General features: G+C 40.8%; 1 protein-coding gene across 1 annotated transcript; it reads left to right on the top strand.

The window, feature by feature from the left end:
• Nucleotides 1–752: 752 nt before the first annotated feature.
• Nucleotides 753–26121, top strand: LOC310932509 (protein tweety homolog 2-like; the record flags this gene model as incomplete). The annotated part of the gene is made up of 14 exons (XM_083895834.1): nt 753–881; nt 4422–4594; nt 8272–8383; nt 13473–13693; nt 15529–15624; nt 16935–17007; nt 20854–20923; nt 21027–21082; nt 22377–22469; nt 22565–22657; nt 23876–24018; nt 24176–24367; nt 24454–24532; nt 26041–26121. 14 exons carry the CDS (start codon nt 753–755, stop codon nt 26119–26121), a joined length of 1611 nt encoding a protein of 536 aa, XP_083751960.1.
• Between the last annotated feature and the right edge of the window lie 541 nt (nt 26122–26662).

Raw genomic sequence — 26662 nt, 5'->3', positions numbered from 1 at the left:
AAAACATTGTGTGCTATAGTGTTTGCAGTATCTCATTACTCTGCTCATTAGTGTTCACCTCAGTGCACCTCATTGTCCACAAGAGGTCAGACATTAACAGCAGAAGTCATAAATACTACACTGGACACCACTGCTTCATCACCAGAAGATACAAGAAGGGTTCAAGGCGTTTTTATTTTATCTGACTCACTTTTATTGTGTCGTCAAAGGTGTCCTCGGAGAAAAAATATACATATAACGAGAAGTTAGTCCACTGGTGTCACCTGGAAGTCTTCCTCTCTGTGTTCCTCTCAAAATGTTCATTTTGTAATAAAGTGAGTGCAGACAAAGTTTTTTATTTTGGATTATACAGCAGGAGTTTATCACACCATCGCTGTTGGCTTTTCACAATAAGGGCCTCAGTCAAACCACTTCAGTGGAAGGTGGTCGTCACGCCTTCTTTGTTACAGGGAGGACGGTTCATGTCGTCACTCGATCCCGTGTCTCGGATACAAACGCTCGGCCCCCACTGAAGCTGTATACTTTTCATTAGTGGCGCAACATAGCAGTTTACGCACAGCTATGGGAGCTGGAGCGGGGAGCAGTGATAGTCGGCCTTGCCCCGAGGGTGTCATGGCAAATAAACAACTTCTTCTTTAATATTCTGCAGCAATTAAAGTCGCGACTCTTTTTCTTTTCCTCACAAAATCTGGGAATATTCGAGCGTCAAAAGATCTTAAAGGGAAGAGCGCGCCGCTGCCCGTGGTCCAGTGATGGCCACTGTCAGACTTGAATACGTTGCTCCGTGGTGGACATACTGGCTGCACAATTTCCCACACTTCAGTTTTATTTTCCAGTCGGTCGACAACACTTTCAAACCGGAGGAGGCGAACTATCAGCAGGTACGTATCACTGCACCTGTGCGTAAAAGCGCACGTTGTTTCTGGAGAATCTCGTCAGAAACACGTGTGCCGTGCCGTCCTTGTCTTCCAATGTCTGTGTAAATGCACCTTTAAGAAAAAAGTAGTTTCAGACAAACTGCTTTGTTGAGCGATGGAAACATTACATTCTCTGTCTTTTAACTGTGTGTGTGTGGAGCATCGGTGCAGCTCCCCCTTTAGGACGCAAGTGATATAAGAGCGCTGTAAGATCCCATACTGCGCTGCACTAATCACATGATGACACATGACCTGTATTAACAAAGATGGCTCATAATACATGAGGTTAACCATTATGTAGAACCGCGTATGTGCCTGTTTACGCATGTAACCTTGTGCTCAGACAATGAACTATATCTCAGATACACTGAAACGCGCACATTCATCATTTAAATTGTGAGGAATAATGTTTTTATTCATCTAAACTTTACATTTCAAGAGATTATTCTCTGCAAAAGGGAGTGTTGGGTTTTTAGTTGTTGCTCCAAATTGTTTCTTTTTCCTGAGATTTGACTGAAGACGACCCCAGTGTATAAAACATATAATAATAATTCATCTATGAGTACATCTATTCAGCCAGTTGATGCCACATAAATGTCACAGACTGTCATGTTTTTAATGATGGGGACTGACTGGAGTTATTATATCATACAATGTGTGATAAGATAAGATGGCTGCGTTACAAGGCCGGGTGATATGACTAACAGGGTTATCATGACTGCAATTTTCAAATCAAGCCGTACATATCAATAATAGTCGTGATAAATGTCACATAATTAAAGATATGTTTTTTTTGCCCCTGAGTGAATGTTGAACAAACCAGTTATCTGTGCTTTTAATCTGGGCAGAAAATGTCAACGCTGTTGTCAACAGCTGTGTTGACATCAGTATATTTTGAATTGTTATCATGCTATTGATGGCAATGTAAATGTAAAACTTGATTTATGGAGTCGAGTTTCACAGCTATCTTTATTTTCTCAAAAATATTCCCCGCCACATAGTGGATGAGTTCAGTGTTTCCGGTTGAAAAGTACCTCCTGACACACGCCGCGTCTAAATACAGACGCCATATTGACAAATAGGTGTCTCTCTTTCTAAGTATTAAAATCACCATGGGGGTCAATCTACTAAGGTCTTTCCACTAAAGATCTATGACTTTTGAATGACTCACGACAGTTGTTTTCCATCTCTCTCGCTCATATCCTCCCTCTCATGTGTTTGCCGCCTCGTATGCAGCCCCGTGGAAATTGAAGTGCTTGCATATCTAATTACAAAACAATGGAGTGGAAAATTAGAGGAAGGAGTGGATCTAAGCAGCAGTTTTGCTCCTCATGAGGGGTTTGAACTGAGCTATAGTGACAGGAAATCCAAACCGGCGTTGAAGGCGTCCTCCATATACAGCGCTTCTGTGTCTTTAAAAAAAAAAAAAAAAAAAAAGTGATTAACTTTGATTGGATTACGGTTGTGGCCTTGGTGCCAGTTAAGTTAGGACAGCTCAAGCATCATCACCCGAGTATATTGACTTGCATGGTTTAACTTAACGTGATAAATCTTATGTCAATGTTTTGTTGTAAACCAGATCTTTTATTTTCAATGAAGCTACGACAATATTGGTATTTTTTGAGGTCAGGTTGATCTAACACATAGATCATACTTTTATTATGTGGCAACTGGTAGTGACATCAAGTCCTGTTTTCTGGCCTTGAGATTTGAGATGTGCTATACTTTACTGTCTATTTTCCTTTGAATGGGAAAATAAGTTCCATCAGCAGTATGTGCTGTTGAATAAAACCTGAAACTAAAGCCATTGAGATCATTAACTCAGGAAAGTGTTTACTAACTTTATTTTTTTGCAACCAGTGGCATCCGCCCCCTTGTGGCTGTTCAATCTTTTCTTATTTCCTAGTTGGCTTCAGGAGGAAACCAAAAGACAAAGTCCTATTTATATTTTTATATAGTTTATGTCAACTACTGATTGTGTTTTTTTTTTTTGTAGTTGTAAACCTACATGATGAGTAAAACTAAGAGAAAAAACGTTTCAAGAAATGGCTCCGGGTAATCCATGAGACCCAACCTCTTAGGTCTTGCTTTTTGTTTCGATATTATTAATATAACCAGATGTTTTCAGAATGAACCAAGAAAACCATCTTTATAATGAACAACCTGATATTTTGCTTTATTTTGCCCATATTTAATGCCATATGGATTTATTTTGCACCATCGTGGAAGACAAACAAATCAAGTTATGTTGCCTCTGCAAAAAGCAAGTAAGAAAGTTTTTTTTTTTTAATGCACTGGTCACGTGACTTTTCTTGTTGTAATTCAAATAAAATTCCCTCTGAGAATAATGTGGAACAAAAGCATGAAAGTGTGTTAATTTTCTTTACCGTGGAAAGTTTGCGTTCTCTTTATTTTTGGAACGACCGTAACAGCTCTGCGAGATATTTCAGGGTCTGTATGGATTTATGAAGAAACAATGAACTTTATTGCTGAGTGCTTCATTTACACGGGGTCCATACAGACCATTTTCAAAACGGTGTTTATTTATACGTTCTCTGCATCAGTGTTCTTCTGTTTCTCTCAGTCCCTCCAGGCTTTAAATATTTTGTACACTCAGGAAATCACAAGACTGAATGAAAGCCACAGGATCACATGATTCTCCCCTCCCACAGCCTCGGATCGTTTTCTGTTTTCCTTTCAGCCACAGTCCAAGTTCTCACTTGGCAGAAAAAAAAACATTGAAAAATATTCAAAGATTCTCTCTTTGCCCCAAGACCACCATCCTCAGTTTGTATTCCCTTTGGTGTAGGTGAGTTAGCTATTCACTGACCTCACAACTATCTCTTCACACGAGTGTTGTGTGATACTGTTCGGTCTGTGCGACACCTTGATAACACACTTGATAGCCACGGGCTTGTTTTTAATCCCCTGTATGTTTCCAAATGGACTTATTTTCTCTTTGTCCATGGATGATTTGTTGTCCATGCTGTCTGTTAAAAGTAAAAAAAAAACAAAAAAACTTAAACAGTTTCCATGAAATTCTGTGCAGGGAAATATTTTTTTGGGGGGAGTGGATACAGATATATTTTTTCCTGTAACATTGCGAGATAAAAAAAAGTCTTCTTTAGCATACAAAAATAGACCCTTTTCCAGATTTTTGTGGATTTGCACAGAAAAATGTCCTAGAGGTGCAATGCTTGTACCTCCTATAGATCAGTCCTCCCACTACAGGTTTCTGACCTTCATATTTTGTTATCAGGAGAGTTTGTGCTTGCATTATTATCCTAGTCAGGTTCAACACATCTTTGTAAAGAATAAGAGTAAGAGAAAATGGATCTTTGCTTGGGGTCATATATCCATTTCAAATTGGATAGAATGTCTTTTTGTATTCTTGGGGAATATGTCGATGTCATTTAATCTAAAATGACTTATTGTGTTGACTTCAGTTGATGGCATTCATGTCTTTCTGCATCTTCTCTCTCCTCACTCTCCTGCCCTCATCAGTCTCTGGTGATTCTAGCATGTATCGGTGCCGTGGGTCTGGGTCTGAGCCTCCTGGCTCTGGCCTTCTACCTGGTCTGTGTCTGCTGCTGCCGCAAGGACGTGGACGAGGACACGAAAAGACCCAGCAGCCGCTGTGTCACCTGGGCCGCTGTTGTCACAGGGCTCATCATATGGTGAGTCTGAATGGTGCTTCTTGTTGTATCACAAGACATGTCTTTACATGTGACGTGTAGGCGTGAAATTATCCTAGTTGTTTTGGTTCTGGTGGTTTGAGTTTTTTTGCCCTTCTACTTTGACACAAAGAATAGAAAGAAAGATACATATGGACACATAATCATGTTTTTTAATAGTTTGCAAAGTGGAACACCAGATAAATTCAGTCCCCAAATGAAAATGTACGTTAATGTTTGATTTTAACATGATCCTGGCAGAAATGAATGTTCAAGGGCTTGATTGAGCCCTTGAACAGGCCTGATTGAATTTGTCTTCAGCTCTGGTTCAACTTGTGACAAGTGCTTTAACGTTGTTAGTTTTCTGTGTCCTTACCAAACCACAGATGCAGCACACAAGATCTGTTGTGATGCTAAGTGACTGGGCATGATGCTGTTTAGCAAAGGAGCTGTTGTTTTCTGCTCTCTGCTCAAAGTGCTTCTCTCTCCTCTGTAGCGTTGTTCCAATGAACCTCAACCTATACTGTACATATATATATATGTAGGTCAACAAGTAAACTACGACACACGACATCCGGTTTAAATGATCAATCCATGAAAAAATTTCTAGGTTTTGACGATTAAACCACAGAATAAGATTTTTTTCACATAACCTGATCGGTGCTGTTATTGAGTTATGAACTGTCTTCTTCATTAATGATATGCTTGTTAAATATTTTTCTAAGCTTTTGAAGCTGGACCAGTAATAAGGAGAAGACAACGTAGATGTGCAAAGCAAAGCGATCGCAGAGTACAAAAAAATCATTTTATGTAAAACTACATTTGACCGTAATTATTGTTTGCCCCAGAAAGTTCAGATGTACTTTTAATGTCATTCAAGAAAGATCGCATTGTTTACCAGAATCACCCCCATGCACTTTTAAATTAGATAAATTGCACTGATATAAAAGAATGATTAAGATTTGAAGAAGAACATAAACAAGTCATAGGAGGGTTTTTACTGGTAAAAAATTATACACCGTATTGCCCCAAGTATGTTTAAATAAGTGTATAACTGATTTCATATACAAAGTTATTTGGGTTATGTAGCCTTAAGGCTTGTTTCTATCATGGTACAGTACAGTACGGTGCTGTTTGGAAAGATAAAGTCCTCAGTCAGGCTTGTGTTTCCACTGAGACCAGTACTTTTTACTTGGTGTGCGCTGTGCCCTGTGGCCTGTAGAAGCGTGACATCGTACCGGTGCGCAGACAACAAACGACAAGATCGAAACATGTACCGAACCATTCCACTTGGTACAAACGTGCCAATCTTGTTCTCCGGGATCAAATCTTCAAACCTTTGTGAAGGCTGCATAGTATATTTACTTGTTTGGGAAACAGAGGGGTGAGCAGATGAGTCCTCCACTTTAATTTTGACCACGCTTTCACACCTTTAGTTCGATTGTTTTGGTCCACACCAGTCATAAAAACATTGCAATGTAGGAAACAGACATGGGTACGGTTTGCTTTCACATGCATAATTCTAAACAAACCAAAATAGACCACGAGGCCCATCGGCACCGGAACCAGACTAACACCCAATTTCCACCAAGCACGTCAGCGGCACGGAAACGTAAGCGTTTGGTGCGCACCAAATGCTGTAGGTGTGAAAGCACCCTTAGTCTACTGCAGTCTTACCATTAGACACTGGACCTTTTAAACAGATGGTCCAATTCACTCCGGGACAGAAAAGTTATGTTAAGGATAAAAACTCGCTGAGCCTGTCTTTTTTTTTACTCTATATAGTAGCAATACATTGACCTCGGTCAAGAAAATCAAGGTTTATCCTGTGTAGCCATTTTGTCCTAATTGTCTGACAGTGTGCTGTGAAGACATCTATACTCTGAGGAACAAAAGCAGTAAAGACCCTGATGTGTACATATGCATGAGAACTGCTGTTTATTGTGTGGGTTTCTTTTTAACACCTCTATCTGCAGCAGCCTTTTCCACAGCCGGGAACAAAAAAAACAAAAAAAAACAGTAATGCTTCCCATGAGGCTACACTGCCCGATGATGGTGTCATTACTGTTTTGCTGCTGTATCATTAGTGGGTGTTTATTGTCACTGACGTGTCACTTGGTTAGCCATGGGGTTAATGAAGAGCTCATTGTACAGGCCAGTACATATCCACTGCCACGCAAATGTTTTAAGTAGAAAATGAAAGTATTGCTTCCTTTTAACTAAGTGAATATTTTTTGTTCTCTTACCAGATTGATGTGGAAACTGCCCTCAGTGGCCTAAATCATAACCAGAGGGAACTATTTTAACACGTCAGACTCTTTTACAAGGTTACAGCAGTGTGTGAAATACCCATTAATAATCTGGGGGGGGTCCCCATCTCCCATTTGTTGTGTAATACTGTGTCACCACTCCAGGTGCCACCCTGCAGTATTGGCTATTATTCCCTGTCAGATGTGGGCTTGTGTGGGCCTTTTCCACAGCGAAAGCAATGAATTAATACATACAAATAAATAAAAATACACAATTAGAAATAAAATAATTGACATTTTGTCTGGTTAAAAAGGATAAGAAAGCATGCAAAGTGTATTATGAATATAGATCATATATGTACAACTGAAATGACAAAAATCTTTAGGAAAAAAAAACATGCTTTCCAATTACACTGTAACATGTTTAGACCCCCCCTCAAATGTTGCATTTGAGGCTTTCAGGGGACCTTGAATGTCTAAGTGTGTAAGTGTCACAGTGACATATCACACAAACCCTGACAGGATGTGTTCAATTCTCAACATCCTCTCTTGGAACTTAATCAACTTCCTCTGTTGCCTTGTTTGTCTCACTGCGGCGGAGGATGGTGATGCTAACTTGGCCAAGTGTACCTGGCTGTTTCTGCAAGGTTTTGCAGCACAGTGTCCCACAACATTGTGCCCTGATCTCTTGCTGTCCCAAAGTGTGATTTATGAGCTCTCTCCCTCTGGCAATGCAAAATGCCTCCCCAAAAATCTGGCTGAATGTGTCATTAACCTCTGAGACTGACTTTACCACAATAAAGTGTGTCGGAATTGTATTATTGCTCATGTCAGTTGATGCTGTAAAGCAGTGAGGGTACACTGACTCTGGGGTGAGGACACTAATCCTCACTATTACAGAGGGTCAGAGACGAGTCACAAAAGGCTGTAGCAGGAGTGGGAAATGGGGATTCTGTTTAATCCACTTTTATACTTTTTTTTTTTTTTCAAGTGGTGAGCAGAATTCTGATGTGGTTTTAGGCCAAGAATGGGGAGAACACATTTAAACTCATAGCAGGAAACAGACATTTGACATTTCCAGTCTCTGACGTGTTTGAAATGTAGATGGGGGAGGGAAAAAAATAAGACGTTTTCACTCCATGCATTTGTTAATTAATCTTCAGTTGCCAGTGGCATGTTTTATTTTCTGAATGTAAAGTAATAAAGTTTGTACGAAACAACACTGGTGTCATGGATATACAGAGTTTCTTCTAAAGGCTTAACGTTTCCCCTTTGGGAAATTATGATTTCTTTGTGTTAATTATCTTCTAATGTCCCCATGCAGTCCGCCATCAACAAGTAACGTCATAAAACAAACGACACACTCACTCTTTATCATATTAGCAGTGTGATCTGAATCTCTCCCCTTCTTTCTTTTTTTTTCCCCCGCAGTTCTGCTGTAGGAGTGGGTTTCTATGGTAACAGTGAGACCAACGATGGGGTGTACCAGCTGACCTACTCGCTCGCCAGTGCCAATCACACATTGGGGGGCATCAATAATCTGGTGAGAGAAGCATGCCAGGCTCTGCTCTGCATCCTACAGTGTGTCATTGTTAATATAAAGGGATTCATTCAATAAGGCATTCAATAAGCCATAGGGCCGAACAATGGATGTACATTTTTATCGAAATTGCAATACATTTCCAGTCACAAGAAGCCAAAATGTGTGTCAAAATATCGTTTTAGATTAATTGTTGTCTGGATCTATATACATCATATTCTACAGACTGAAGAGACACAAACATCATGCAGTAGCCCTCTTGTTTTTTGAATGAAAATAAGAATAATGATGCAAATACTACCATTCCCTCTGATATTATGAATTGTACGACAATCGCAATTCCTGTCAAAATGCTCGCAATTAGTCTTAGTCACTATTCGTTATCTTCATGCGTGTTTTGGGGTTTAACAAAGCACCTCCCAGCACCTTCACCTTGGTATATTTCTATTTTAATGGCTAATCTGTCGAATGGTGTAAATAAAGGCCTATTCTCAGAAATAACAGGTCTTGTCTTGCACCAATTCACAATTATTTTAAAGGTTTTTTTTTGTTTTTTGGGGGTTTTTTTTAACAAGTTTCCAATATTCTGGGGTTTCACTGTGCCACAGCTGGGCTTCACCCCATCTAATTTTAAGATCGCCATACCTGCTGGCTCTCCGTTACCTCACAGTGCTTTTGCTTTTTTAAACATAGTCGGTGCCGGATGAGAAAATGACAGCCTGAATTACTAAAGACGCTTGCACTGTTCTTTTTTTTTTTTTTTTGTCGCGAGGTGTGAGATGGAGCCCTAAAACGTCGTCGCCAAAGTGATTCCCATTACATACGTTGGCAATTTAACAGCTGAATCACTACAAGCTGACTGGGCAATAAATGTGTCATAGGTGTAAGATGTATGAACACTCATTTTGACTGTGAATAACTGCTAATCTCCTACATCTTACGGAGTGAGTGTATTTTTTTCAAATTGCCAACATATTTTATCCGCCACGGTGGCACAAAGCATACTCTTTTCATAGCTTGCGTCTCACTCCACCTGGAAGCGCGGATTTACAGCTGTTAGACACGAGAGCTCCGCCTTTATTAATGGGGCGGACGTCTGTCTCAGAGATGCACCCACATGCCGTGGCTCTGGATCCATTTTTTCGTCACAGTGATGGGAGTCGAGGTTGATGTCTGCCTCGGGATTTGTTAATAGGAATTGTTTCCCCATGCACCTCCTGACCTGCATTCAGGGAAGTTATTTGGAAGGCTTAGTGGGGGAAGAAGGAGGGGGGGGGCAAGCACGGGAGTCAGAGAAGCAATAATCACAATGAGGAAGAAGAGGATTAACTCCCATCTGCAGTGCATTAATGGACGTTAAGCCTCTCCCCTCTTCATCTCTCCGAGTCTTCTCTTCTGCATGTTCTGTATGTGAGCACTTTACATGTGAGTGTGTGTGTGCTTGGCCATATCATATCACACATCCACTAAGAGGCCTCGCACACAAACACCCATGTTACAGACACTTTTGTTGTGGTGGACACTGAATGTCAACTTCACGTGTTGTTGAAACCATTTCTTTTCTTTTCACTGCAATTTCGGCAGCAATAGGAATGGCCATAAATTAGAATAAACGCCTCTATAAAACAAAGACTGAAGGTTATATGCTCACAGATGATGGCTTTATTTCATGCCCGCTCGATTAGATGACATTAGTTTCAGCTTAGCGTCCCAAGTAACCCGGTAAAGTGGTGTCGTTTGCAGAACTTTTCTATATCCAGTAGGAAGTAAATTAGATGAATTCACATCCATGCCTCCGACTGTCTCTCCGTGGTAGCATGCTATTGATTTGATACTGTAGCATGATGGAGTATACTGTGGCTGCATGAGAAACATACGTTGCCCATGGGAACCAAGGCTTTCTCACTCTGAAAACCATAGCTTGATGTAATGTACTCTGCTTAGAGAGTTGATGAGTTGGCCAGCTGCTCATTCATGAAGCGAAAGCTGCTGTTTAGTCTTGAGAATGAAAGCATATTATCTCCTCTGTTCTTTCCTGGTTTACCAAAGTGTTTATTGCCCCCTCATGTTTGCTTCTATTAACCTGGATCTAACGTAGTCGATTCAGTATAGTTCCCTTTACTCTAAACCATTAAATATATATTTTTCTTTGTTCCATTTCACTCAACAGAGTTGAGTCAGGTTTGTCCGACTCTGCTTCACAAGACTCCCGTGAGGTTTGTGATTTACACTATAAGAGCGGTTTGATGGCTTGTTAAGGCTCCTCTCATCATAAAATATGCACTTTCACATCATCCGAAAGGGATCCTCGTCTGTCGCTGAGGGAAAGGTGTCATGACAAGGACCCGTTTCCCTTTGCTAGTGATAGGAAATGTTGTTGATTGTTCACATGCATTGGTCTTTATAGCCATACATACCCATCGATCAGCATGCGCCATTAAGAGCTCTTCAGGAAACAATGGATGAGGAAACGCAGCAGTCACTCTACACGCATTTGAAATTTCAACTGATGATTAGCGCCCCCTTCCTCTTTGAACGCGAAAGCTGAAACAAATTGCCACTTACTGTACCACACATCAGACTTCCCGAATCTCATTTTTTTTACTCCACTTGTGATTGTTGTACATTGTTTCAGTGTCACAGATGATGCTATGAATTTCACATTTATAAGAAAAGCTGAAGGCGTCGGGGGAGACCAGTTGTCGGCTGCATGCGAAGTGGCACGCTGTGGGCCAATCAGTCGGTCTCATTTAACGCACAGCCTTAGATAGAAAAAAAAAAGGAGCCGTCGACGTGCGACTCGCTCTCAGTAAAAGTGAGTTTTAATCCATTTTAAAGGGGAGACAGGACGGTTCCGATTAGGGAAATGCAGATCACCCACAGCAGTGAGCTGATGGATCCCATTTCTCACACTCAGACAGACCGGGCTTGCAGATAAGATTCAGGGTGTTGTGAGAGATGATGAACCTAGAGGTGGGGAGTGAGAGCAGTTTACTGGCAATCATATACTCTCCCCTTGGGAGTGTTGGAGTGGAGGATGGGCCTGGATCTCTGCCTCATCTCCGCATGGATACTCTTTCTTAGAAGCCATCATAAGCATTTACTCAGTAGAATTCGATCAAGCGTTGGCAGTCTCGTGTCAAGAAGACTGAGATACATTTTTATCGTTTTGGCGGTGAGTTTTCATAAGCTTGAAAGTGAACAGTGGGACTCGGGTGGGAGAACGTGAACGAGTTGCAAAAAAAAATGACGAGCGTAATGGAGAGAGCCAGAGGATAAAGAAAGTGGGACTGACTGTAAAAAAGTGCTGCATATTTCAACACAGAAAAACAACATCTGTTCAGAGTTAGTGAAACCTCCTACGCAGTGTAATCTTAAATGCACTGTTTTGAGTAGGTCATTGAGATGTGGGTGGTTATTTGTCATCTGTTAAGGTGACGCACTACATGCAAATACATTGTTTTTCATTCAGTGGTCAATTTGGAGAATTTCAGCTAATTGCCATCTACTGTGTTTTTTTTGTCAGGCGACCGGGGCTACCAAGGTTTTAGTCAGGTGTGTGTGTGATCGTGTGTGTGTGTGTTATCATAAATTGCCAGATTTGAATATCACTTTATTTCTTGGTGACATTGATTTTAGATGGAAGTTGATTGAGTGAAAAAGAGAATTCCCTCTTTAACTCTCATGATGATAATATTCAGGCCGCCTGGATTTTTAGATTTTTATGGCTGTAGACTTGTCAAAAAAAGTTCAGTCAATCAGTGAATGCTTCTTTCTGCCCCCTTTTTGACAACGTTCACTTTTGATAACTGGCAACCGTTTAGGAATTACAGTACTGAGAAGCTGACATCACAAACGTGAGGATCTTGTCTGGGCGGTCGTTCCGTGGAAGTTCTGAGGGCGACCGTAATGACAAGTATATGGGTGCAAAGCTCTATTTATCTGCTTTACGGTATCCATCCATCCATCCATCCATCCATCCATCTTCTACCGTTTTATCCTCCACATGAGGGTCACGGGTTGTGCTGTGCCAATCTCAGTTAACATAAGGCAAAAAGGCAGGGCCACACCCTGGACGGGTCGTATCTTTAAGATATCACAAACGGTCTAGGAGTTACGGTAATGAGAAGTACGCAATCCTTGACGGTCAAAGAAGAGTTAAAAAACATGTAATATGTTTTTACCTAAAATGATGATGCATCATATGAAATTGAATGCCGTGTAAAATAGCAAAAAGATGTCATAGAAAACGTTCAATCATTGTCAACCGGTTTATCCTTCGCCTGAGGGGGTCATGGGGCGAGCAAAGGCCGTCGGTTGAACCAGGATATAACGATAACCCTTGCTGTGAGGCAACGGTGTTCGCAAAGATGTCGCACACAAACACAATGGTCCTATCTGTATTTTGGTCCGTGTAAGATCTTGTCCCTCTTTTTTTTCTCTGGTAAATCCACTCAAAAGCTCAACTCAACTTTGAATAAAAATGTTAGTTTTGTCTACTGTGACAGTATGCATTGTGCCTTTTTAATGCCACTTTTTTTGAATTATCTGTAGCGCCATAAGTAGGTCAAACAGTTGTAGCTGTGATTCTCTTTTTAGTCTTGCTGTGGTAGAGAGAAAATATTTTCTCCCCCCGTCAGCGTTGGGCTTAAATTGTCCCATTTCTAGCTCCACTGATAATATGAAAAAGGCAGGTATTTACTGCATCGTATTTTGGTTCAAAGTAAAATGCATGTACTCCACCATGCCTTGTCCAACTGAACTTCTCCCTATCAATGGCCCCTCCAACAGGTCTCCTTGGTGCTGTAATCAGTATTCTCCTCTAACGTTGTTTATCTGAATAAAACACACGGGAGAAGAGAAAAGTTAATCTGCTCCTGAGGGAATGTTCCTCTGCTTCTTTGACCTCTCTGTACATTTCCAATCTTCCCTTTATGAATATCTGTTTTTATGAATTTATTTATGTTCCTTTTTCACCCTGACCTTGTTTTCATCCTGACTTCTCTTCACATGTCACATCCTTTATGTTACCCATACCATTTCCTATTTTGTTCCAGATTTTATTTTTTTTAATTCTTATCTTATTTTGTAGGTGTCAGGATCTGTGGGTAATGTGGAGAATGGACTCAAACTGCACCTTCAACGGCTGGATGAAATATTTTCTACAAAGCCCGAGTACGTGCAAGCCCTGCGCTTCCTGACGTTGATGGTAAAAAACGTCGTCCGTGAGCTAACGGCGCTGCCGGACATCAGCAAAGCCGATGTCGACTTGTCAGCTATTGCTGACCAAACAGCCTTCGTTGAGTATTACAGGTAGGCGGAGCTTTAACAACTCCCCGGTGGTGTTTGACATTATTTTATTTTCGACCTCTTGTGGCTGAAGTAAACATTCTGTTCAGACCATATGGGATCCAGACGAGACAAAGAGCAGATGGGGGTTTTATCGATATCCCCTCTGGAACAACAGACCGGAAAAGCCATTGCTCCTAATGGCTAAATAAAGGAAAGCTGAAATGAGACTTTTACTTGCTGGTTAAACACTTGCGGAATAGAGCATCATTTGATATTTAGATGCTGTGTTGTTTGCTGCCCATGTATGTTTAATACCATTTTTTTATGATATAGTTTTATATAAAATAGTAACTCTATCCACAGCTCCAGCATGTTACTTGGCTTCCGTCATGGTTCTGAGTTCCTTATTGCGCACAAGAGCATAGAAAAAGTTGAGTCAGGAGGACTATTGCCAAATATATTGGTTTACTATGGTATACTGTCCTTTGGAGCTGGTACCTTAAATCCGTGTAAAATATTTAGACGATTTTGATCCCCAGTAGAACCCTGCTTGAATAAAATTGAGCTTACTGTCAAAATATACACGACAGAGTGACTATTACACCGAAAAAACAGTCTTACCCATTTACAAAATTGATTGCATTCTTCATGCTTGCGTGTGTCGTCGACTCGGTATTGTCCGAAATGAATAAAATATCTGGCAACGGCCGACCGAACGCTGCTGCTGCTGCTCCTCCAAATCAGGAGTGCAATTTCAGAGCCTCTGTGCTGCTTGTTTTCTTCTTCAGCACATAAAACACAAGATTTCACAGTGCCATTGTGCTGTTGTAGATGTTCGAATGTGCGACCTGTTGATGTTTATGCGGCAAGACCAAATTTGAGAAAATTGGAAAGAGAGAGCCTCGCAGAATGAAGATCAAAAGAGTGCACGTCGTGTTCTGCAGCATTAACTCACTCACGTATTGTTGTCATAAATTTAATCCATAAATATTCCCACGTGGCACCACGGGGAGAGTGCTCTTTCTATCTTATTTTGAACCACATTTGCCACTTTGTGCATTCTGATACCCATCTCCTGGGTCTTGATTGGATTTCATGCAGCCGTCGGGTTATGGCAGAGTTTTATTGATGAGCAGCATATGTTACAGCCAGCTCTGTGTTACTGGAACATGGACAGTGACACTTCTCTGTTTTCCAATATTATACCCACTCTTTTTCATATTCATTTTCTGAATTCATCCCTGTCCCACATAAAGTTGAGTGCAGCATGTCGCAGATATCCTCTTCTGTGAGTAAAGGGATGGCTCGGCTGTGTTTTATCCTCTTCGATGTATTATATTTATCTTGGTGTGCTCAATATTGCACATACACCACAGCTAGTTGGTGTCAATACGCAGTGTATTTAGGATCTGCTTGTCCGTGTAACATCCTGAAGGTCAGCGTATTTAGTAATCACTTTAACAATCCTCCCAGAATTGGTTGCAGTAAAGAATGAGTCATAAGCACCCGCATGTTTTTGGGGCCAGTCAGAATACCCACACACACTTCGAGTTCTCGCAGAGTGTGGTCCTTTTTTCCCCGTGAAGGACATTTTCAGAGCCTGAAAAATTAATGTCTATGGATTTGTGGTGTTGAATTATTAAGGCAACAGGCTGGAAATGACCTGAAACAGATGGGTTCTAACTAGGAGACATGAATGCTGATGCACCACCACACGCACACATCTCACACATTCAGTTGTGAACATTATGTCCAGGCCGGCACTTCCCGGGGCTTGTACTTGTGCGTATTGAGTGTGCTGTTTGCGATCAATCAAGATTGTAACGCTGCTGCTTGATTTTCCCCTGATTTTACAGATGGCTGACGTATCTGCTGCTGCTGATCCTGGACCTGGTTATCTGCTTGGCCTTGTGCTTGGGGATGGCCAAGCAATCCCGATGGCTGCTTATCACGTATGTATCCCGAGTGTGCGACTGGCAGTTTTTGCCTTTCATCAACTTTCTGAGGCCATTTTTTTCCCCCATCCTCCCAGTTCGTCTGTGACCACAGACAGAGTAGCAGTCAGCCTCTCTGGCACCAAATACAATAAGTCACTCCATTAAATCTGCCCATAATATAATTACATCTTCAATAATAAGATGATGGAACTCAATAATTGATTTACTTTAATAGATGTACTTTTTCCATGTTTTTTCTCTAAAAAGCTACAGAAACTCTTTTGCTTTTCTATGAGAGAAAATTCAATTTTTTATAAATTGTAAGCAGTTGTACTGTATGAAGCAACAATGGTGTGTCTGACTAGCCCAATTCTCAGTCCAGACTTCCTGCAGTGTCTGTCCGGTTTAGTGCAGCCTGTGTGTCAGTGTTTGCAGATAATGCTTAGGATCTTTCTTCAGATGGGTCTCACTAATGCCTATTGATCGCCTGAGCAGGATGAATCTGCTCCCCTAACTAATTGTTAAGTGCTCTCCGGCTGCTTTATTGGTGCTTTCAAGAAGGTCCGAGGAGTCAGCTGAGTGGCAAAGCCCGAGCAGCATTTTTACGTCCATCAGGGGCCCATTCTTTCTCTTTTTACCCAGTTTATCTCCCGAGCGCTTACAGCACTTTCTCTCGCTCCGGCCAGTTGCCACTAAGGCATTGTGGTTAATAGTGAAGAGATCTTTTTTTTCATTAACTACCTCTCCAATGTTCTGACCTTGTTAAACTCATCACTCTGTTCAGACAGAGGAGGTGCAGAAAAGGTCAACATACCAAAGCATTGATCGACAGTAAATCGTCATAGGGATTGACAGCTAATACGCTCGTGATTGACAGATGTGCAGCCAATTAAAGTGCTGAGCATCAAAATTCAGCAGAGCAACAATGACGCCGGCGGAGACGGAAAGTCATAGTGGAGTTCTAAAGTGAACACAGACCTTTCTTGTTAAAAAAAAAACTTCTGCTTCCAACTTACGCATATTTTCGTAGAATCTATGTTTGAGTTAATTTATCTTCGTAATCACCCCAGAATTAATTTAATTTCAGATATGTTTGTCTATTCTATGCCTTCTGTCCTCTGGTAGAAGGACAACAAATCCCAGGCAAAAACTGAAAAAGATCAAATCGAATTAACTTGGGGGGGGGGTTGAAGATCACTAGTACAAAGACAAACCTTTTTATCTTTTTCTCCCCATCTGTCCTTGTCTTTGTCTGTGTTTCCTTGTCACCCACACACACACACACACGCACCTCCCTGTCTCTGCCATTTGCTGTCATGCTTCAGGGTCATGGCTTTTGTAACGCTGTCTCTGATCCTGAGCTGGGCCTCACTGGGAGCGGGCACTGCTACAGCTGTGGTGAGAAAACAATGTCTTTTTATCTTCTCACTCTTGTCACACTTATCTGAGTAGTTTATATATATATGTATATATATGTATATTATATTATGTGTATATATATATATATATATATGTATGTATATTATATTATATGTATGTATATATGTGTATGTACTGAATATATATATATATGTACGTAATGTGTATGTATATAAATATATATACATGTGTATGTATATTATTATTTTCATTATTATTTTTATTTTTTTTAATGTATGATCTGATTGCAGTGTACCATATGCAAGGTTAGCGTGTCAGCTAACTGTCTTATCCCGGAATTTTCTGTATTTTACAAAGCTGCGTGCCCTGCAAACTTGGGTAGATCACCAATGGTAACGTCAGAGGATCAGACCCACGGCTAATAACCCACCTCATCACTGACCTGTCTGCAGAGTAATGGCTTCTGAAGTGCAACAAACAAACAAAACAAACAATGTGAATATATATATATATATATATATATCAATTTTGCTTTAACATGCTTGCCATGGCTTTAGTCTGGTGTGAAAACACAGCCTCTAACAAACTAAGGAACGGCGTAATGACAGTAATAGCTGCATTTCTGCAAACTCTTTCAATGTCTGCAGCATCCGTGACAGCACTGATGTTGCAGCTCAGAATAAATAAGACTCTGCAAGTCGTACTTGGAGCTAAAATCTATGCCCTCTGTTGCTTTGTATTGAAAATAATAATCCACACACTATTTAAAATTGGATTACTGTAAGTGCAACATTTATGTCTACTTAAACCTGTCACTGCGTTTGATGCTTTGCAGTGAAAACACTGATTTTAACACTGTATTAAAAAAAAAAAAGAAAATCAATTTTATAACTTTTTCCTAATTCAGGGATTGCATAGTATTTCTGCAGTTTCTCACAATAATCTAGATCTGTGCTGGTTCTAACGATGTCACCTCTGGTAAACGACTTAACGTCTTTCACACGGACATGTTTGAGATGTTATAGATAAACTCTAGAGTGTATCTGACACAACTCTGTGGCGTGGAAACAGATGCCCAGAGATGAACCAGACTGAGATTACCTCACTTTGTAATTCAGGCCCCAGACGCCACAGTCATCTTGTATTCTTGTACTTTTCACCTCGTGCAGTTACTCATCGGGTTATTAATGTCAATATGTTCTTGGGCATCTCTCCTTCTTAATTAAAAAGTGTTTATTTTACAGCGGGCGCTTTCCTGTGGTCAGCCACGCAGTAAAGCTGGTTTTAAGCATCCAGCTTTTTAGCGCATCAACCTTTGGCCTCAGCATTGTAAATCCAAGGCCGTGTCTCACATTAATTACTTTGTTATTCATCGCTTTATTTTTCCTTTCATCATTCTTTTCTCTGTCTGTCTGTACGCGATGTGTTTACCACATTTGGGCTTAGTGTATTTAGCTCTTATTAGGGTCAATGTCTGGTGCTATGCATAGTAATCACAAGCTTCCAGGCTTTCCTCACCCTGTCTCCTCTCCACGATATTCTTGCCTCCTGTAGAGCGATCGGGCATCTGGGGATTATCTTGCAGGATTTGGCATCTGGACGGCCATTTCAAGCGGCAGAATAAAAACAGAATTACCAGGGAGGCAGTTGTTTACAACCTGAAATTATCTTGGGTGTGAAATGGAGACGTACGTGGTGGTTCTTGACGCCCTGCACTGTTGACCCGGATCTTCAATATTTCCGACGTTGTCTGTGGCTTATCTCAGCTCTTAGTCTTAGAACATGACCCGTCACATGACCTCCCTGACCGCCTTATCCTGAACAGTGTCTTGCTCTGTCTCTGGCAAGCATCATCATGTGAGCTGAGGTAAATTTCCTCCATGACTGTACCTGCTCTGTTACCTACAGATAGCCCCGTCCTCGTCACAGTGGCGGATTATCAAAGAGCAGAAGAGTGGAATCTAAAATGTGGGCCAAGCAAAACAAGTAAAGTTGTCGCATACAATCATGACTCAAAAAACTGCATGGTGCAACTTAAAAGGAATGCATATGACGATGGCGCCCGAGAAAAAAAAAAGAAAAAAAACACTCATACATTTATACATGTTTGATGAGACGCAGCATAAATAAAAACGTCCCTGCTCAGATAATGAGACGGAGATGAAGGGTTGACATCCAGCAGCAGCAGCACTGACATGTCGCTGTGCTGTGTTTGTCAAAAACAAACATGATTACAGTCAGAGGGGGTGTTGAGAGTTTGAAAGCAAATTGGCAGAAGCATACTTTTTTTTTTTTTTTTTTTTAATAGAAAGACAACATAACATGTAGGGTTTGATAAGCCGGTTCTGCGTCTTGGGCTTGTTCTGTAATGATCTTCTCATGTTTACTTTGTTGCACTGCGGCGCATCATTTGATTCTTTATTGATCATTGGTTTGTTAGAAGTGGGATAGATTACTGTGGCGTCTTTTTGAGCCGAGCTTTACTGCGGCAAGGATGTCACGAGATGCGTTTTGATTGGGGCCGACATGAAAAGCAGTGGAAACCAGCGTTCGAAAAACAAGTGGCATTAGCCTCTGGTAAGTGATTTTTGCAACGCGTCAGACTTGTTTCCTTGATTTAAAGTGAATGCCAGGCTGTTGCTTTCTCCAAGTATGAATTAACACACGGACATGGAGAATTTGTGTTTGTTTTTTCTTAGCGAGCCCTTGTTTTATATTATTACCTCCACCAAGGAGGTTATGTTTTTCGCCTGAGTTTGTTTGTCTGTCTGTCTGTTAGCAACATAACTCGAAAAGTCACGGACGGATTTGGATGACATTTTCAGGAAATGTTCGCAATGGGACCAGGAACAAGTGATTAAATGTTGGCCGTGATCCGTAGACGCTATCACTGGTTACAACACTCGCTGTCTGACCCAGGCACGCCGGCAGGGTGTATTTTGTTTTCACAGCATTTGTCAATGTCAAAATGTCAATGCTAAGAGTAGATTTTTAAAGTCCAAGGGGGGGGTGGGGTTGAGGGTTGAGCTGCCTTGGCGGAGGTTTGCGCTCTCCAAGTGCTTTTCTAGTTATGGTTGTTTGCCAAGTGCACAGAGGCTGTGCGATCTTTCATTGTTTATGCTCATACATTTCGTAACTTTCCAGGGCTAAACTGATTTCAAATATTTTGTAGATTGAATTCACAGTCGGCAAAGCTTGACATGCACATAAAGTAAAAAAAAAAAAAAAAAGTACATGCATATACCACACATTCATTGGACCACCACCCAATGTAAGGTTTATGCCACAGCTGCCCTAAATGAACAGCATTCGTAATTATCACTTATTATGTAGAACCAAAACTGTATTTTCAATGCTAAAATATAATTGTTATTGTTATCCATGAATTTTCAAATGAACTGTTTTACAAAAAAAAAACAGAAAGCTCATTATTATTTCTTGATTAAGATGTCAAATTATAGTTATCTACTTGCATTCGTGGTTGAATGTTGTGCTTATAATTAATTTCTGACTTGTCAGAGAAGCCAAATGTGGGTATAAAAGGGTGAATTCATTTTGTTATTTGCCAAATAAGTAACATTAGCAACACATTTTTTGAAAGATTTCTAAACGGGTGATCTAATGAATTTGTTAAGCACTGTACATTCATGTAAACATGCATGTGGTTGAGAGAGAACGGGCATTTGTGTGAATACTTGGACCCGTATGTCAGATTCTCCAAAAGTTAAATGATAAAAAAGTTGTAAAATAAACAGTTTGTGTCATATCAGTTTTACTCCAGTCTCAATCTAGTTCATGTTTCTCCGTTTGGTCTCTGTATACATTGCCAGATTACAATGTGTTGCTGTTTTTTTTTCCCTCCAGGGCACCAGTGACTTCTGTGTGTCTCCAGACAAGTTTATCGTCAACAAGACCACAGATGTCCTCAGTGCAGGTAATCTGAAAGCTTGTCCAAACACCAGCTAATTGTTCCTGAATGTTACAGACATGATGCTAATCAATCTCACTGCGTTTCCCCTGTTTCTCTCACCATCTAGATGTTGCCCACTATTATTTGTTTTGCAGTCCGAATCTACCGAACCCTTTCCAACAGGTATTGACTAAACATCAAAAGTGGTTATTTACTGAGACTCAAACTCTGCATAGCTTTTTTAAAATTACTTTCCCTTTATTTTAATATACAGCTACATCCTTATTGTGACTTTTTCTTATCCAAATCATATATTTCTTATTGCTTCATTTTATAAAGTGATGAACTTTTTTTTCTTAAATTTTACTTTTACTTGGTGCCGCAGGGTGCCTTGACATGAAACGTTCTTAAATATTTCAAGTTACCGTCTTCTGTTGTGCACGAGTTCAACTACTGTACAACATTTCCAATGTTATTGATTTGCTTTTGAATTTAAACGGCTCATCCTTTCATACGACTCCTCCATTAACCATTTACGCATTTCTCAAGAGGATAATTAGGGGTGCTTGAAATCCAACTGGCCTTGAATATAACTACAACCGTCTCACCAAAACTGTGCAGCGAGAGAAAATCTGGAATAAAATTAGAAAGTGATTTAATTTCAATGCTAGCAGACATTGATCTGTAGTGTAGCACATAACCCCCCGCTCATTTATTTAGTCTTTTTATTAGTATGGTTTACATTTTTATCATTACGCTGAGGTTGGGGAGCTGCAATGGCTTTGAACTAAACATCTGTTAAGAGGCATGAAGGCTAACATTTAAGTCTTCGGTTACATGGATGCCTTAGATGATAATCTGGGGGATTGAGTGGTACAAACAAATTCATCAACACGAAATGGGAAGCAGCTTTTGCAATCACCAACGTTGAACCCAATGTGAACCGACAGTCATATGGTGAATTATAGTGAATTAAAACCAGTGTGACTCCACAGTTTCCCATGTATTACATTAAATGTGTTTTTTTTTTTTACAGCATGTATTGCACATTCTTTGAGGCTTAATCCATGGCCAGTAATTATTAAATCCACATGTTTGGTTAGTTATTGTCACAGTATCCATTTAGGGATTAAAATAATGCTTGTTAAGTAGGTATGGATAATCTTCCCTGTTTTGGCCTAGTTGATATAAATATTGCTCTTTTGTTTGTGCTGGAGACTTAGTGGTAGGAGCGGGAGGAGGGACGGTGACTAGTGGGCGAGACGGTTGGTGGCAAAGGATAATCTGGTCCTATCTGTCTGGAGATGTGTCCTCTCTGCTAAGCGCATTATGTAGCCTTACTTAACACCAAATGACTTGTTGACATGCTGCTCCCAAACAATACTCTTCTTAATATGAGCCTCTCTTTGTTTGTGCAGAATGACTGTGTATCTGATGCTGGGTGGGTGATTTTTGTTGTCTTTTTCCGCTCCCCTAGTCTTTGACGATCTGTCAACGTTCTCTGACCACCATGCAAATCCAGATCCAGGGCTTGCTGCAGTTCTCTGTGCCCATCTTCCCCACTGCTGAGGTAAGTGGTGGGTCTGACAGTCTATCACACAAAACTGCGAAGTGGGGGGGTGGTGTGTGTTTCAATCTCGCCTCGTTCTATACCTTGTTATACAGAGAGACCTTTTGGGGATCCAGCGACTGTTGAACTCCACAGAGTTCAGTGTTCATCAGCTGACAGCCTTGCTCGACTGCCGCGGGCTACACAAGGTAAGGTCAGAGTCCAAGCAGGACGCTTTTTCGACAAGGCTGCTTTGTGGCATATAGCTCAAAGGCACATAGAGCATCAACTTCACTGGTTTTAAATATTATAGTAATGCACATAATCTGACATGTTTGTTTTTATATATATATGTATATATATATATAGAGAGAGAATAAACAGTCATCAGTATGTGCAGTTTCTCTGATGTCAAACTCTTATCTGTCATCTCAGCACTGCGTTGAATTATTTCTTACTGCTGCTGATGCGGTCTCAACGTCAAACAAATGAACATACCTCAAATTAATTCAAATGTTTCTCCTCAAAAATGACGATGTCTGCACATGGAGCTCGTCATGTTTGCATTACTCAGCTGTAACAAGCAAAGGAAACAAACAATGAATGCACTGGAAGCGTTTATGAGAGACTTTAAAGGTGCCATACAATGCAAAATCTTTAATCATTCAAATCGTTAAATTTGGGACTCTGGAGGCCCTATCAGTCGCCAAAGTGTGAAAAAAAGATGACTCACTCATGTTTTTGTGGTCCTCCTCAGTCTAAGTACAGGAGATAATACACACAATGTTGACTTCCACGCTAATTGGGACGTCACAATGCGCTAAATTCCTGTAATTGTTGTCTCGCAGAGCTCCGCTTTGTCCGTAAAATATGTGAGAGTGCTGGCGAGGGCAACGGTATCCAAAAACCAGAAGTCCACGAAAAGTTCTATTCTTGGCTCCACAGTGCAGCACAGAGTCCTACACAAACTTCCAGCCTCAGAGGATTTATCTGTCCAGTGGATACATGTTATATATGACACCAATGTGCCTGCTAGAGCCTGCAAATGATCACTTATCCAAATGCTAACTGCTGTGAGCTCCCAGTAGCCTCTGTGGCTGATGTCATTTCCTGTCCCTTAGGTTTCGTTTTTACTTTACACCAGGGAACTAGTTTAACTTCGCACAGCATCGCACCTTTTTTAAATCCACAATGTTCCAATAATCATGAATTCAGTCCTGATATGGGTACAAAATCATCCTTTTTACACTTTTTTGATTACACGTGTTGTCTGAGCTTCCAAAAAAATAAAGCAGCATTTTCACAATAGGTTTAGTCTTCGTTTAAGTAAGAAAAGGGTGTGATAAAATATTATAGGTTTATGAATAGATATGCACTATTACTGTACTATTACATACTGTATGAATGTGTGTATTGTGCCTCTGTAGGACTATGTGGATGCCCTAATGGGTGTGTGCTATGATGGGGTGGAAGGGCTCCTCTACCTCTCTTTGTTTTCTCTGCTGGCTGCCTGTGCGCTCTCCGTCATGCTGTGTGCAACTTTCCGAGTGTGGACACGAATGGGCAGCAGGTCAGCACAGAGCGACCCCATTATCCCATTACACACTGCCTGCACTGCACTGCACTGCACTGCACTGCACTGCACTGCTCTCCTGCAAAGTGTTAACGCATGCACTCTCCGTTTTTTACCTCTTGTGATGTGTGCCGCCCGCACCACGTTCTCGCAGGGACAAAGAGTACGACGACATAGACGAGGAGGACCCGTTCAACCCTAACCCTCAAGCCCGGAGAGTATCTTACAGCCGAAGGAGGTCCAACGTCCACAGCTTCTGCAGCTATACCAGCAGCCTGGGCAGCCAGTCCAACCTTAATCCACCTCCACAATCTGCTTCCAATGCAGTACCGGCTCCTGAATACATGTGAGATACAGAAATGATGACTGATGAGTGCTCGTATTTGTGTGTTCAAACACTTACCATCATTATTTTCCGTCTCTTTATCACAGGAATCAAGCCATGCTGTTTGGAGGGAGTCCTCGATATGACAGTGTGCCACTTATAGGGAGAGGATCCCCACCTCCGTCGGTGCGTTGGCCCTATGGGGCTTTAGTGTCTCTAGTGGGATGGCATTTCAGACCCTGAAACTGCTGCAACACTACCTGAAAGCATACACCACAAACATACCCATTTTTTCACTGGACAAATCCTCACACTCACAGCAATTTTGTGAGGAGTTTTGTTGCTTTGCAAGAGGTTAAAGACTGCTCTCTGCTGGCCACTTTTAAAAGTGCATTCACTTCCAGCCCATACCCATAATGCTCATTCTGTTTGTGCTGTTTTGCGGTTTCTCACACATGATTTACGGCTAGTGCGCGCATTTAACCGCAGTCTTAGGGGTTGAATGAGCTGTTCTTCCTGCTCCTCACATCAGGGTTTTTCCCATTGGTTGAGATCAAAATCTAAAAAAGCATGTGATGTGTATACAGAGCTGAAGATAAATAATAGATAACACTGGTAAATTCACCTTCACAAGTTTCATTTTAGGTGAAGTTTCTCCTCCATTAACTTTTCTGTTTGCATGGCTGACTCGGTGCTTGAACTGTGTTGACAGCTCACCACAGACTTGAAACACCCTTTCAGTAGGGAACAGAGAGAGAGGGGGATGGAGAAAGAGAGAGGAGTTAAATTTTTACTGCTGTGAGACACATTTCCAGCAGACGGTTCCATGTTTTTTTCAGACCGATGTTAGGAATTTACAATACTGCACTCTTCACCTCATCGAATACAGTGAAGTACGTTTTGTTTGTTCGTGTGCTTGCTTTTTTCTGCCATACATCTCATCTATGGGCTTTATGTTGATTGAAGATTGTAGATTCTCAATAACGTATCTTACAGGAACAATAATAACAAGTTTTTTGTTACTGACTCTTGTTATATTTCCATCCTTTGACTCAGACCTTTAAAAAGTTATCTTTTGTCTCACCTTTTCCTGATTCTTTGGATTTCATTTCCGATTCTATCCTCAAAAAAACAATACTTAAAAAAAAACAAAAAAAACGATTGATCCTATAACCCCAACTGTGGAGTGTAACTTAACTTATTTCTGTCTGCTCTTTACCTGTTTGTATGCTCCCAGTTATATTTCACTAACATCTCCTAAATCCACAACCTCCACATGTAAGATCAAAACTCAATGTTAGGGATGGAAATCTGTATCGGACTTATATTGTTCAAAATCACTGGATCGGACATTGGATAGATTAAAACGTCAAATCTGATACAATCCAAAAATCTTATGCATTGCATGCTTCACTATGCACAGACTGCAATTATATAAATATGAATCTGCATCTGTTTGGGAGAACCATATTTGTTACACAGGTGGAGAATTATGTCTTTGAAATGACTCGGCACAAATAACAGCTTCATAGTCCATTAATGCTCTGGATATCAGACTCACATCGACTCATATCGAGTTTTTGATATCAGTATCGGACACAAAAAAGTGGTATCGGGACATCCCTATAAATAATGTGCCACTGTTAAATGCAGATGTGCTAAGCTGTGTTTTTTTTCTCTGCTTCCTCTCACAGTATTCGCCCAGTATGAGGACCACCTATCTATCTATGACTGACGCTCAGATCAGACACTTTGGGACCGACTTCCAGTTGTAGCCCGCCGTCCACTGAATCCTTCTCCTGAAGAAGCGCTGTATGAGACTGTGCTCTGAGCCTGGAGGCTGTCCTCGTGGCATATCTTTACAGGAGCAACAAAACTGCTGTCTCACTCGGAGGCGTGAAAGCAGGACATATAAGGCGGTGATTACCAGTGCACACACCAATGCGCCGCGCTCTGAAAGCCTTGCATGGAGTTTTCAACAGAGAGGCTCTGTAGAGGATCATCTCAAGACTGTTATTGTTGTTATGACGTGTGGAAATACTGTTGCTCAAATTTAAGCATTTCTTTCAGCCAAAGTAAGAGCTTTTAAACTGAATAAACAATAAGAATATTAAAAAGAAAACGGTTTGTTTTGCCTTCCCTTTTATATCTTTTGGCCTGCATGGATATGATCACAATGGTCAGTATTTTAGTATGAGGAGAGATTGCTGTGAAATGCTCAGATTGCCATCATGGCATTTTATTTCTGAAAGGTCCCCCTTGTTCGGCAGCAATAGATTTTTTCCAGGCCTTTGTGTAAGATATCAGTAAAAGTCT

This window comes from Microchirus variegatus, assembly GCF_963457635.1.
Source record: "Microchirus variegatus genome assembly, chromosome: 10".
Lineage (NCBI taxonomy): Eukaryota > Metazoa > Chordata > Actinopteri > Pleuronectiformes > Soleidae > Microchirus > Microchirus variegatus.
Note: the sequence above shows the minus strand (reverse complement) of the source record. Positions and strands in the feature narration are given on the sequence as shown.